Genomic DNA, 14,624 nt, shown 5'->3' with positions numbered 1-14,624 from the left:
GGGGGGGGGGGGGGGGTGAAGTATATCACCTCAACGAAGGCTTGTGGGTTCGGGCAAGACTGTTGTCTCGATAATCTAAGTGTGCATTCAGCAGCAATCCGACCATCCCTACGCGCAACTGCCTTGAAAAACTCGAGCAAGTTCTCTCGGTCATTCCTCGAGAGTTCAGCAGTCATTCCCACATCAAGGAAAATGATGTGAGGCTTCTTTGATTTGAAATTGAAAAGGCCTCCACTTGAACCCTTCTTCCTCACAAGGATGTTTCCAGGATGCATGTCAGCATGGATGAAGTTATCCACCTGAATTCAAGAACTCGTCAAGATCAAGAGGGTCAAAACAGAATCTCGAATCCAACGATAAAAGCGGGATTAAAGAGGGAAATCAAGCAAAAGAGGCAATACCAGGAGCATTTTCAGTAGAGCATGAGTTCCAATGTGGGCTAACCTAGTTTTGATCTGATCATGCCCTTCCATGTCATCGACATAGCGTGAAACACACTCTCCCTGCTCATACGTCTCCACTAAAACAGCAGGATGTACCAGCGGATATACGGGCTTTGGGAAAGATACGTCCTTCCATTTACGGAAGTTATATATGAAGCGACTCAAATGGGAAGCTTCCCTTGCTAGATCAACTTGGGACAACATGAAAACACCAAACTGTTGAACACTCTCATCTAATCTCAACCACTTCAAAGCTGGAACAAAGTTATATATCTTTGCCACCATATTGATTATCACAAAGTCTCTCCTAATCGATTCACCAACACCCGGATGTCTAACTTTGACAGCAACCACTGTAGGGTTCTTCGTCTTTTGTCCTGGATACTGAAACCTCAAAGAAGCTCGATGAATTTGGGCAATACTCCCAGATGCAACTGGTGCCTCGTCAAAATCCTCGAATATCTCAGAGAGCTTTCTGCCAAATGCGCTCTCGATGGTTTTCTTCGTGTAGGCAAAGCTGTGCTCAGGTGCTTTACTGTGAAGCTTTGAGAGCTGCAAACACAGATCCCTCGGGAAGAGATCAGGTCGTGTGGCCGCCCATTGACCCCATTTGATAAAAGCAGGACCTGCTCTTTCTAGAGTACGGTGTACAATCTCAAGCCATAGTTTCCTGAAACGAGGTCCACAGATATCGGAAAAGGGTGCAAGCATAACACTCGGAGAGAACAGAACAGCTAAATAGAATGCTCTCGCAATCAGGATAATGCCCTCTATTACCGAAAGCATTAGAGAATTCAGATATATAGAGCCATTCTTGGCGGTCATATACAAAGAATTCTGGAAAGGATAGTGATCTAACACTGGACCCATAGCTCTTTCCGCCAATGCTACTTGTCCACATGCGAAAGCAAAGATACCGGGGACTAGAAAATGTGAGCGGGTTAGCGACAAGCTGACCGCTTGAGCCACCGTGCTTATACGAGGCCAACTCCAAGAGCTGGTAGAATATTTAAGATGATGCCTTTTCCAAGCGAATTGGGCCTGATGAGTAATTACATTGCTTGCAGAGGAAAGCATATAGCTTCGCGAGAGAAGATTCCCAGAGAGACTTCCTTTGCCATCACGCAAGGTGAATGAGCTATGCCCTTTACTCAGAAGCCTAGACTGTGCATAAATTCTGAATCCGGACAACCTTAGAGGAACAGTAACAACTGTTCTATAGCTCCTTGAATCTGGAACTCTGTTTTTCTGGCCCGAGAAAGGCGAAGTCGTGTGACGGTCAACGACTCGAAAGATCGAAAATCTGAAGGGAAGAAAGATTATAAAGACAAATCAAACATCATCGAATCTCCGAGATTTTTCACAAACAGATAGATAAAAGCTCGAAATTATGTAAACCCAGGAACCAAAATCTTTTTCCGAGAAAACTGGAAGACAAGAAAACCCAAGACAAACCTAGATAGAGCGATACGAAAAGACCCTAGTGAAGCTGAAAACAGAATCCGACAAAGGATCTACGACAACAACACAGGCACGAGCACCGAAACAAGAAACGAACCTTGACATGGCGAAGAAAAACGTGGAAACGCGTTTTGGGTATGGATCTCTACAACGAAAAACTCGGGAAGCATCTTCTCATTGAGTTCGGCATGGGAGCTAACGGCAAAGGAGAACTCCGTCGGCGTTTTTCCGGGAGATTTTCCAGGGTTCGTAGCTCCTGAAGAAACCCAAACGCAGAGAGAGAGAGGGTGAGTCTGGTTTCGGCCCACAAAGGCATGCAATGCAATAGAATCGAGGGCTTCACGCAAAATTGGTGATTTCGTACGAAGGAAGCGACTCCTAAACCCTAAGCCCTAAGGCAATGACGTGAGCATATATAACCTTTTATATCAAAGTTTATTTCCATTTTTAAAACCATTTAAATTTGGAAACCGAACTTTTTCCGAGTTACTTGACATTTTCGCACTCTCCTTCTAGTTCCACGAAGGCATGAAAATAATTTTGTCCCTTTTTTATTTTTCTAATAGCTTTCGCTCTTTAATAGAAATACTCTTCTGTTGAATATATATATATATATATTTTTGGGTTACTGTGAATTTTGCAGGAAGGCTTCTCCGTTATGTAAGTTAATCTTTGTTACATGTGTTTCTTACAACAACACCAAACTGAATTAAAAATTTGTAAAACAAAGACCGACTCTGAGATTGAACATCTTGAAACAAAATATTTGATTTGGTATATATATATATATATAGTTATATACACACATATACAATCCAAAACATTTGTTAAACAAGCAATTTCTCAGCTCCCCATATGATATTTTCGATTTGGGCTTATAGTTCTTCTAATCATATTATTTGTATACAAGAATTTACAAACCTCGTATGAAGTTTGCGTTTCGAAAAGGGTCGGTCCATACATTTACCCGACATGAATGTATCCGAAACTCGAAGAACATTGTTTTTTTTATCAAAGTGATTGGATATTCAACACGTGAAATAGGGACCCAAAACATACACCCCGAAATCGAGCTTCAAATTAGAGAGACGGTTGCAAATTCTAATCTTATAATTTGCTTCCAATCTCGGAATTAATTTAGGTCTCGATCCAAAACATCTGGTTAGCCAAACAAACATTGTTTTTTTCGTAATCTGCAAACACAAATCAACAAGCCAACAAGTCTAATACCAATTAGATATTCAAATCTCTAAAATCAATTAAAGGAACATTCGTAATATAATTACTCAAAAACAAGATATACATTTTTTGTATAATTTTAAAAACATTGGTCCAACTACAATTTCTTTATATACTTTTGTTATAACCTTTCTTTAATTTTTTTTTTATAGCCTGTTCTCAGTTGTGATACTACAGGTACAGGCTTATAAATGGCTCAAAAAACGTTTGTTTTGATTTACTTTAAGATAATAAAAAAAGAGTTCATCTATTGCATGATTGGACTGTCAAGTATTTTATAACCTTATGATGCCTCACCGATCATGGCCACTTTTATTTTAATGTAAATTTAATAAAAGAAAGGAAAGTATGATTGAATATATATCAATTTTAAATTAATGAAATATATTCTTATTCATCAAAATAAATATAATAAATCGTTTGGAGGATAATAAGCCATGCGTCCTGATTCTTTAAAGCTTAGAATAAAAAGAAAAGGAATAAAGCTTTTGGGCTTCAAACAAGCTTCAAGCTTAAGACATTGAGAGATTTGTCCTTCTCATTAGCCAACCTAAAGCATACATACATATATATATATATATGAATGTATTTTGGTTCAGTTTGATTCGTCTGCTTAATTTACAAAAAAAAAAATGATATTTATTCAACTTTCATATCAAGTTTTATTTCGGATTCGTTTTTATTTCAGTTTCTATTACTTATTTTATAAAAATTTATCTATTTTATTTGTTTTTTTTGGTTAATTTGATTTAATACTATCCAATTTATTTATAATTCGGACTCAATTCGATTTATTTGAATTTTATATATAATAATAAGAGAGAGATTCACTCAAAAGTAAAGATGAACTTGTTCTTCCTTTATTGTACATGAGAATTATGCACATAACCTTTCCTTTTGAGTAGATATTAAAATAAGATCCCATTTTCTTTGGGACATGTCATGTTTTGGTACGTACCAAAATAATTTTACGAAATTGATTCAAAACAATATCCCATGGTTGGGAGTAAGTAACCAATCAAATTTAAGGTAAAGTTTGGTTAGGGAATCGATTTTATTATATAATTCAAATTTGTTATTTTTTTCATCATTAGTCAATTCAAATATCTTCAACGCATAACTTCTAAAGAATAATAACTCTTCCATCAATTTATAGTAACGTTCCCCTAATCTCTTCCTACTTTAATTCTTGAACTTAGAATAATACCAGGTGAGATTAATATATATGTTTGATATGATCATAATAAAAATGATTTAGATTATTTTTTATAAAAGGAAAATTTTATTTATAAATTTTAGTTATTGTAAAATTAATCATCATTATATTGTACCCATAAAAAACAAAAAGACGAAGGAATATGAGTATCATTGCATAGACGTTATATAAGTTCGATATCAATAATTTGTTTTGGTTGTCATCATTGTCGATATTTGTTTTTTTATTTGAAAAAAATTAATTATAAATAAGTAATAATAAAATCATATTATTAAACATTATAATTATCATTTATTTTAAAAATGGTTAAATTTACATAATTTTCATTAAACTTTTTTATAATGTTGAATTTTGTATTTATATAAATATTTGTAGATAATGTGTTGAGTGATAGAATGTTGGAATTAACATTCTCAAGAGGAGGGTTAGAGTTTAACACGAAGATTAGGGATTTTCTGTTTTATTTAGAGATGTCAAACCAAACATAAAATTTATAATGTTTGGGAAACTAAATTTTTATGTTAAGTATTAACAAATTTTAGTAATAACGATTACTCCAGTTCTCAAAACACAAGAATTTTCAGTGCGATATATATATATTATGTGTATTATATGCAATCATATACACAAATCATAAAGTAGAAACAGTGGGCCTGTAGACTACTGGCTTCCACTAGCAAATTTCATAATGTTTTTTCGAGAAGCTGAATCATATAGATACACATATACATATAGATATGTATAAATATATTCAAGAAATAATAACAACTTCTTATAGTAAAGAACTAATTATTTTACTATTATATTTATAACATGATTAAAAAAAAAGGAAAAAAGGTGGTGCAAACTGCACATATATATTCAAGAACCGGGACAGGAACACCAGGTTCTCTATTCAAACAACCCATTTCTGCTAAATTCACCTATATTATTAGACACTTGAAAAAATATATATATTTTTTTAAAGAGAAAAATATATTTTAAAAAAAGTACTAATTAAGGCAGTAATTATTGTTATGGTTTGTCTTCAGGCTGAATTTAGCATATGTTCCCATCCCTCTTGATAATCCGAAACCCTCCTCTTTTTTTTGTTAATTACCTACAAATAAAACACCAAATCACATCGATCATTACAAAACATAAGCAAGTGCATGCATGTGTCGTTTTTTTTTTCAGGCTAAATGTTTTTATATACTTTAAAAGAGCTCCTAATTAATCATTTTAAAACCCTTAATCATTCCTCCTTGCTTTGTTTTGCTGGTCCCCCTCCCACCATTCTTGTCTTCGCCTATCTTTGAAGAGTCATCTTCTTCCTCTTTCTTTCTTTTTTTTTTTCAGTTTTTTTTTTCTTTTTCTTCAAGAAATGACAACTTGATGATCACGAGTACAAATTTGTTTCACCCTCTAGTTTTTTTTTTTGAAACCCTAATTAGTAATTCTGATGCTGATCAAGAACTATATATACCAAGCTCGTCGGACGATCCATATGATATGTACGTGAACATATATATATATATATATATGTATATATGTATATTCGTTTTTACCTGAAATTATTGCCACCAAATGTCGGTGTCCAAAAATCAGCAGTTGTTTCATTAGCGACCGGGAACGTGCTCGATATCGGGACGAGGCACAGACCACGACTCTTTAGGTCCTGAGTGCCATTTCCTTGGGGATCTTTTAGTTTATCAGAGAACTGCATGCATAACGATAATATTCGAAGATTATTCATATATATATATATATATAAAGTTAGGCAGCGACTCCAAAGAATTGTTTGCATCCGATCAGAAGGTTTAATCGAATCTTGTAACCTAATTAATTGTACCTGTTGTTGTTGTTGTTGTTGTTGGGCCGAGGTGCCTTGTTTCAAGTATGGAGTGCAAAGAACCTAAATTATGAACATAAAGAAATCGAATTTAGGACGAGCCGAAACGATATTTAATTTTCCACAATTATATGATACATGTAAACTTGGATCTTGAAGAGAAAATAGGACATACACTAACTTGGTCATGAAGAAACTTGACGTACTCGATAGCTTCTTGGAGAACAGACGCAGTATCTGTCTGAAAATCATCCAAAAAAAAAAAACGAGACAAAAATTCAACACAAAGCTTAAGAAACAAAACTGTGTTAGAAAAAAAAAAAACAGATTGTCGATTCCACCTTTCCGAAAGGCGAAACCAGTTGTTGGAGAGCAGTGATCTGGTCCCTTAGATTCTCTTTCCTAACCTGTTTCACCATATTGTCCACAAGCTTAACCAACCACACAAAATTCCGTTTCTTTAAATTAAAGAAGACAGATTAAAAAATAAAAAGGTGGACAATCTTTTCATCCTTTGTGTTTGTCTTTACCTTGAAAGTTGGCAATGGTGAAGGCGTCGTGATTCTCGGCTTTTTCGCTGCATGTTCATCGCTTGCCTTCTTCGCGGCCTGACCGCAACTACTTCTCTGAAGATTGATCTCCACAAAAGACAAATTATTCAGCCACAAGCATATATATATATATATATATATGTATGTATGTATGTATGGTTTGTAATTATTATAGTTTACCTTGGGAGCTATATTGTTGTGACAAGACAAGGGTTTATCTCCAAAACGTGTGGAGATCTGTGGAGAGGTCACAAAACTGTTGGTTCTGATGTTGTCTAAGTTAGGGTTTGACGACCTCCAAAAGGGTGGTGTGTTGGTGTTAGACATGTTAAATCCATAATCAGTCTGTTGCTTAGAACTCGGAATCATGGCAGAAGACATGGGTTCCAAGAAAGGTTCTGTTTTGGACCAAGAAATATGTGGATCCTCGGAACAACTGGTCATGGACATCAGCAAGGTGTTGTTCATCGTACGGTTGTTGTTTAGAAGGGAAGGATTCAATCCGTTTTCGTAAAAGCTTTGCAACAAACTCGAAGATGGCGAAGAAGAAGAAGAAGAAGAAGATGATGACGATGATGATGATGATGACGATGATGATGAAGAAGAAGAAGATGGGTTATAAGCATAGGGTGATGTCACGGATAAAAATCCTTGGCAATAATCTTGAGAGGTTCTTCCCATCAAGCTCGAATTCAAGTCTCCTTGCCTGCAACACAGAGCAAGAATAAGACAAGGTTTCTTAACCAACAAAGAAAAAGATCACCGGGAAGATTTGGCTTACAATATATTTTGGTTCCAGTCCGAGGATGAACTCGTAGGAAACCCTAAACCCATCATCTGCAAGGTCGAATCGATCGTGACCGTACTTCCACCGCTGTCGGAATCGGGTTCTCGTTGAAGCTTGTGTCCGAAAGCGATGGAGTTATTGCCACATGCGCTGTTATTTTCCGTACACGACAGATTAGATTTCATGTCCGGAGATAAGCCGAAACCGTTAGGAGTAATGAGACCAGGTCCAAACCCCATGGAACAGGGCGACAAGCATATCTCCGCCGGAGACATCACGGTCTTCGGCGAATTCCACCAAGCGCCGCCGCATATTCCGGTCACCGGAAACTCCTCGGCCATGTCTTTGTTCTTGTTGTGAGTCTTTGTATGCTTTTTCTTGATATCAGCCTCTTTGGGAGGGTGGTAATGAAAGATGATCAAGCAGACATGTGTATATTATATGATTATGATTTTGATGGTGGGTGGTATGAGTGTGTATATATAGACACACACAAAGACACATGTACATATAGAATGTGTGTATACTTGTATATATTATATAAATGCGAGTACGGACAAGTGTGGAAATTACCAGAATTTGGTTGACATTTAAAAGGATTGGACAAAAACTTTCATCATAACATTCCCCAAGTGAAGTTTTTTATTATTCTATTCATGCTTTCTATTTTAAAAAAGAAATGGCAATTTCCAAATTGCTTCTATTTATTTTAATACTAATGTTTGTGTAAGATTTGTTTCTTTGTTGCTTAACTTTTTAATAGAAAAGATAATGATTCGTTTTTAAAATTTATGCTCGGATTAATTAAAGCTTAAAGGTTTCGAGATTAGATAGGTGTTTGGTATATTAATAATCATTATTATAATATGTATATATAAAAATAATTGCTCTAAATGATTCAGAATATATCCTTACTAATAGTTTAATTTTAATGCTTTTTCAAAATGTTTCTTTTTATTTGCTTATAATATAAATTTTTAGTTCTATAAAATCGTATAAAAGGTTTAGATCCCATTTCTAGTGCTATGAAAATATGTTTCTGTAAAAGAAAAATACATATATTCTATTACGAACATGCATGGACCGTTGGAGAATCCATTTATCAGATGACTAATTTTTTATTTTTTTGTTTTAAATGCGAATTTTACCCAAGATTTGTTAGTTTTTTTTTTGTGAACAAATAAAATAAAATAACATTATTATTGTTCCCCTAAGAATAATTAAAGCGATATGGTATTATGACGAAACGATGCCGGGTTTTGGTCTGGGTGTCATGTCACCGTTTTGGACCAATTGTATTTTATGTAATAAACTTTGCCATCTTTATACCAAACGGTCCATATTCTTTATTGATTTATACATTTCCTCAGCAGTGGTTTTTATAAATTCCACACAAATATTATATTTTTTAATAAAAATGATAAAGTCAATTACTTTACAAGCCATTGCATTTTTTTTTTCCTTTTCTATTTCTATTATCGAAACCCACATAATAACTAAATTGGACTTGAGGGGCCAACTGTTTCAGAAAAAAAAAAGTAATCAGAGAAAAGTTAAGTTTATGTATACCATAGTTAGCAGTTCATGATAAATGTATATACACACACATATATTTATATATATATTATGGAAAATTATTGACGATTAATCCTAATTAATCATATAATTAAACGTCAAAATCTCTACATGCTGTCAATATTACATGGTACACTTAGATTGACTCAAAGGGTCAGTTAGGTCAGATCCATTTGACAATCCATCCCCAAGAAACTAATGATCCATTCATCAATTTTATATGTTGGTTTTATTATTTGTAGAATATTTTTAACCAAGTCAAAATCAAAATTTTGATTTATATGAAAATGGCTTAAAATAAAACATTATAAGTTGACCTGCCAAATTTTCATTTCACGGCAGACATTAGTTTATAACATTCTAAGATACAAGCAGTTGTGTGTGTTTTCCCTTGGTGAAAATCTACCAGTATTGATGTTACATTTAATAGATTTTTGTTACAATAATCAAAACTATAATGTTATAAATCACGCAAAAATATTTACTTAGACCATGCCAATTCATTAGCTGGTGACCGTTCTTAGTTATGAATAATAGACTCATATATAGTCAACGTCTTATAAATGGGCAATATCCAAATTAACTTAGTTAATTTTATCCTTATGATCCATTGAGATGAATCATCTTACAGTCCAAAATTTAAAGATTCTAGCTTCCAAGAAACAACAAGAGGATTCTAATCATCATGATGGCGGCCAAAATTAATATATGAATACTAAATAATGTATATACACAATCTAAAAATCATTAAATATTATATTTTTAATACTAAATTGACTGAATCCGAAACAAAGTATCAAATTAAAAATAAATAAATGCAATGTTGTTTTTCAAAATAATATTTTTATTAGTAAAAGTGGAAGTCAAACGACGCCGAATATAACATTAAAACTGTATTGAAACTCTACAAAATCGAATGAATATATTATTATCAGAATTACCGAAGATCCGAAAAAAGAAAATAAATAAACCAAAAATCCCCAAATGCATGCTATATGCCTATGTAATGGTGTGTGTGTGTATATATATATATATATATATATATATAAATCAGTATTTAAACATGTATTAGATAGATATGAGAGTAGAAGAAGTAGGTAAGAGAAAGGGACAAGGGTCAAAAGCGGGACCCACACGGCAAACAACAGTGGAGCCTTGTTTGGCGCAACATCTGATAAGTGTCCTAAGTCCACACAATTTCTTTCCCCTTTAAAATCCCTTTTTTTCCCCTTTTTTTTTAAAAAAAAAAACAATTGTTCTTCATGGGGCTCCCTCCGTTAAACGTTTTACATACGCCGTCTCGTAGATGTGACGATTGAAGTAACGCCGTTAATGGGACGTTTGTAACTACGAGAAGGGTAATCATTGCATCCAAGTGGGGTCGAGCCCAAAGTTTGTTCACATCACAACGAGTTCTCCCTATGTTACCTCACTTCTAAAGAAACAGATAAACACATACCAAAAGTAGATAATAATAATAATTAGCATTGAATATTTTGGTGTGAAAATATCGTATTAAAATTATTCACAAAATCTCGGTATGAAATATTTTGTCATCCATAGTTTTTATAAAAAAATTTAAATAATTACTGGTGTTTCAGTTCAATATTTTATGTCGGTGTTAAAATTTTGTAATATTTTGACAAGTTAGGAGTCCAAAATTATAGGGGAAAATTTGAATACAGTTATATATATATATATATATATATATAAACGTATTTTCCATGCACATTTAACACACAAATTTCTCGTCCACACATTAATACACTATAAAAGGTTTAAATTTGTACAATCCTTTATATAAAAAGATCAGTTTTTTATACCAAAAAAAAAGATCAGTTTTTGTTTTACGGTTTTACAAAGCTATTATAAGAAAATCGATTCGAGTGTATAAATTTGAAGTAAATTTGCAGAAAAAAAATATAACCAAAGTAATATAAGATTGAATGATTCAACCGATAACAAAGAGAACAAAACTTTTTTTCACCTTCGAATCTTTATTTGACGAGGAATATTCACGTGAATTTTTTTAGTATTCTAGAAAATATAGTTGGGTCAAATTTTCGGTTAACTTTTAAATTATAAAAAAAAAAACTACAGAAAGTTGCTCACTCGAAAGAGACCGAAACTTTACTTCATATTGCAACATTAATAAATGCAAAGGATTCGGAGTAACAGGAAGATGTCATGCTGACGTAATCGTGAAACACAGAAGATGACAAGCGAATGGCTAATCATGATGGCCGTGAACTTAACCCGCTTTGCCGTGAAATACACGTGGCACCATCCAACGAGCTCTCACGAACGTGATAAAATAAAAATAAAATTCAATATATTTTTTTTTTTTGGTTAAACGGTAAATTTGTATATATATGTACGCTGCCCAAATACAGAAGAGAATTCCGAGTTACATCACAATTAGATACGCAAAAACAAAAGCGAATTACAATCGGTCAAAGTAATGGAACCAAATACTCAGGTTATATTAAAATGGCGAAATTATTGGTATATTAAAGTTTAAGACCCCACGGATTAAGACCACGTTTCGCGTATTCACTCACCACTCGACCACTAAGGTTTAAGTATTTTTTTTCTTCGAATATTTAAAAAAAATCCGAAAAAAAAACCTTTTACAAGGGGGTATTGAGCTTGAGAGATCTACAATGGATTGAGAAAAATATTCTCTTATTTTGTTTATTGATTAATGGATAATAAATATTTACGCAACTCATTCTATTAAACCAAACTATATCCATTTAAACCCGTCGTATATTTTTATAGAGATTAATGAAGGAAAGCATGCACGAAGAACTCGATCTTCCGTTTTAGGGGTAACCTATATGAAATCCCGATCTGCTATAAGGAAGATTATAGCTAAACATAGAGCATATCATTATAGCTTTAAATATGAAATTAAAATGGCAATGATGATCATGCAATCCACTAACTCAAGACTTACATTAACCCCATCAATCGTCCGCAAGGAATCATATATTATAGATTGTGCCAATGTTATATTTAAACCTGCTTGAAGGGTTGATAAAATAATTTGATATTTTATGTTGTAACTTTTGAATTAACTCTCCATTGTTGGCTTTATTTAGGGAATCGCCGTCTCCTCGAAACATATATATCACTCATGGTAATTAAATTAATTCTCTATTGTTGATTAATTCTATAAACTAATCGTGTAATGAAATCGATTATACTTGCATTATACAATTAATTAAAAAAACTATTTTAAAAAACAAAATGCTTTCCTCCGTTATGTGTATATGGCCAATGCTTGCCCGTTGACCAGAACGAGTGTAGTTTCGTTTGATAAAGTTGACCAAAGTGGTCTTCGCGTAATTTTGTTTTTTTGACAAAAAAAAAACAAAAAGTCAACGCAGAACTCAATCTCAACACGCATTTAGATTACGGACCAATCACAAAGCCGCCCACTCATTTTTTTGTTTTGTCGTTTTTTCATATTTTTAATTATGCCTATTTGTGTAATTTATCACCTCTTTAGCCCCCTCTCTTCACTTTCTATTTTAAAATGATTACCAAAAAAAAAAATGGAAAAGAAAAGAAGAAAATTCCATTTCGAAATTTTCTTTCCCGTGAGAGGAGAACTATATTTTGTGCGTGTTAAAAAAGTTAAAGAAACGTCATAGAAATTCCTTCTTCAATTCAAATCATGGAAGTATTAAAAAAACTCAACTTATGGATAATTTATTGGATTATATATCGAACTATGAGTAGATAAAAAACCATCTTTATAGAGATTGTAATTGGAATATACGTATCTCCAACTAAAATATATTTTAGTATAATTAGAAAAATATATAAAAAAATTTAATATTTTCCCTAGGGTTTTTCCAAATTTTGATACAATCATGCATATATTAATAACACGACTCTATTTTACTTCCATAAACTCTTTACCATTCTTTTATAATGAACATAAATTCATAGATTTATTCCTTTTTTTTTTGGTTAGGGGATCCAAGTCAATCATCATTCCTCATGTGGACGTGTAAAAGATGTGGTGGTAATAAAATAAAAGAAAGTAAAATAATGTAAATGGGAGGTTAGTGTTCTTCTTCAACACTTGGTGGGTTTGATAGAACATTCTTCTGGGGTCGTCTCTTTGGGCCCACATGTAGCCCATTTGGTTTACTACGACTGCTAATTGTTCGTTAATTTGACTAATTTTAATTAATTAGGCGTTGATTTTTACATTTGTATGGGTTCTTTTCAAATAAATTGATTTATAAACTTAAATAAAAAAAATTTGCCCGTCTTTCATTTTTTTTATGATTAGCTACTACTTATATTTTTTTAAAAAATTTAAAAAAAAATTAATTGAAATTAGAATCCACCGACAATGTAATTGTTCAATTTATCGCTCTTACTGATAAAGTTTTCGTTTGTAGATTTTTGTGATGACATATAAATTAAATATTTTTTCGACAATGAATATAAGATAAATCATGTAGGGAGCCGATCCAACTTAGCTAGAGTATACAAAAATATTTGTGTATGGTATCAACTATCAAATATTTCCTAAACAAATAATAATTATAATTAAGTCTGTAAGAACAAATGTTTTTTGTTCTTCACTATGATTCTTTGTAAAACATTCTTTTTTTTTTTTGTCTTTTAAAATATTTTGTATAAAATATATTAGCATTATTACAAGAAGGGAATAAATTTGCAACTGCAACATGAATAACAAAATCGAAAGTGCACATGAGACACACTATGAGATGTGACCCGAAAATTACAAGGGCTGTGTCTTGGGAGATAAGATTGCCGACACGGCCAAGTATCCGACAAAGTCTCTTTACACGAGTTATTTTATTTATTAATTATAGGCACATAGTTAATTAGGGTTTAGAAAATAATGTCTCGACCGCAATTTAAGCTTCTATCAATCTTATTTATATGTGTATATATATATATATATATATATATATATATATATAAGATTGATAGAGTTATCTTCATCTATAGACTCAATTAGTTAGAATTCATCAAAAATTTTCATATGTTCGGTTCAGAAAATGCTAAAATACTGTTTAATTAGGAATTTAGGATCAATGGTTTAGTCACTGAGAATTTATATAATATTTTCCACATTTTTATAGATAATTAATGAATCATTAAATTAATATATATGAACATTTTTTTAATTATATATTTTTTTTTTCTAACATTGGCTAAAGGAGATGTCAAAATCTACATGGAGCTCCTAGGGTAGCCAAGCTCTTGTTTTCTTCATTTTATTATGCGCTACAAGGAAAATTAGTAGCAAAGATTGTTTAGTCTTAATCATAAATTAATAAAATAGACATATTCTTAAATCATTTATTTAAAAAAGCAAAGGTGGGCTGGGCTAAGCCCACTAACAAACTAAGTGTGCCACTAAATGGGCCTAGTCGGATCAGGGTCAAAATTGATAATGTATTACAAGTATCATTTGTAATTAGGACCAATTTGTGATCTGGTAAAGTCATGAGATATCTATTGATAT

The 14,624-nt window shown here is 32.6% G+C and overlaps 2 protein-coding genes across 5 annotated transcripts in view; both read right to left on the bottom strand.

Moving 5' to 3' along the window:
• Positions 1-2,260, bottom strand: part of LOC104818975 (probable serine/threonine-protein kinase abkC) — a 3,289-nt gene extending 1,029 nt beyond the window's left edge. Inside the window, exons 1-3 of the mRNA XM_010548812.2 lie at positions 2,002-2,260; positions 402-1,746; positions 30-299 (exon numbers count right to left, since the gene is read on the bottom strand). Of these exons, the coding sequence (XP_010547114.1) occupies positions 30-299; positions 402-1,746; positions 2,002-2,009 (1,623 nt within the window). The 5' untranslated portion in view covers positions 2,010-2,260. The remainder of the gene's footprint in view (positions 1-29; positions 300-401; positions 1,747-2,001) is intronic.
• A 2,811-nt stretch (positions 2,261-5,071) lies between these two features.
• Positions 5,072-7,982, bottom strand: LOC104818951 (transcription factor bHLH112). Of its 4 annotated transcripts, XM_010548790.1 has the most exons (9): positions 7,763-7,982; positions 7,523-7,678; positions 6,922-7,447; positions 6,721-6,828; positions 6,532-6,597; positions 6,366-6,431; positions 6,191-6,253; positions 5,907-6,058; positions 5,072-5,458 (listed from the first exon to the last, which is right to left on the bottom strand). In XM_010548790.1, exons 1-9 carry the CDS (start codon positions 7,867-7,869, stop codon positions 5,455-5,457), a joined length of 1,248 nt encoding a protein of 415 aa, XP_010547092.1. In that variant the 5' UTR covers positions 7,870-7,982; the 3' UTR covers positions 5,072-5,454. The 4 variants fall into 4 exon arrangements, with proteins under 4 accessions (XP_010547092.1, XP_010547064.1, XP_010547074.1 ...); XM_010548762.1 differs by having other exon boundaries at positions 7,523-7,982; XM_010548772.1 differs by having other exon boundaries at positions 6,372-6,431; positions 7,523-7,982.
• Positions 7,983-14,624: the final 6,642 nt, after the last annotated feature.

The sequence above is a fragment of the Tarenaya hassleriana genome, unplaced genomic scaffold (genome assembly GCF_000463585.1).
Source record: "Tarenaya hassleriana unplaced genomic scaffold, ASM46358v1 Cleome1, whole genome shotgun sequence".
Classification (NCBI taxonomy): Eukaryota; Viridiplantae; Streptophyta; class Magnoliopsida; order Brassicales; family Cleomaceae; genus Tarenaya; species Tarenaya hassleriana.
The sequence above is the reverse complement of the archived record's forward strand: the minus strand, read 5'-3'. Positions and strand labels throughout refer to the sequence as shown.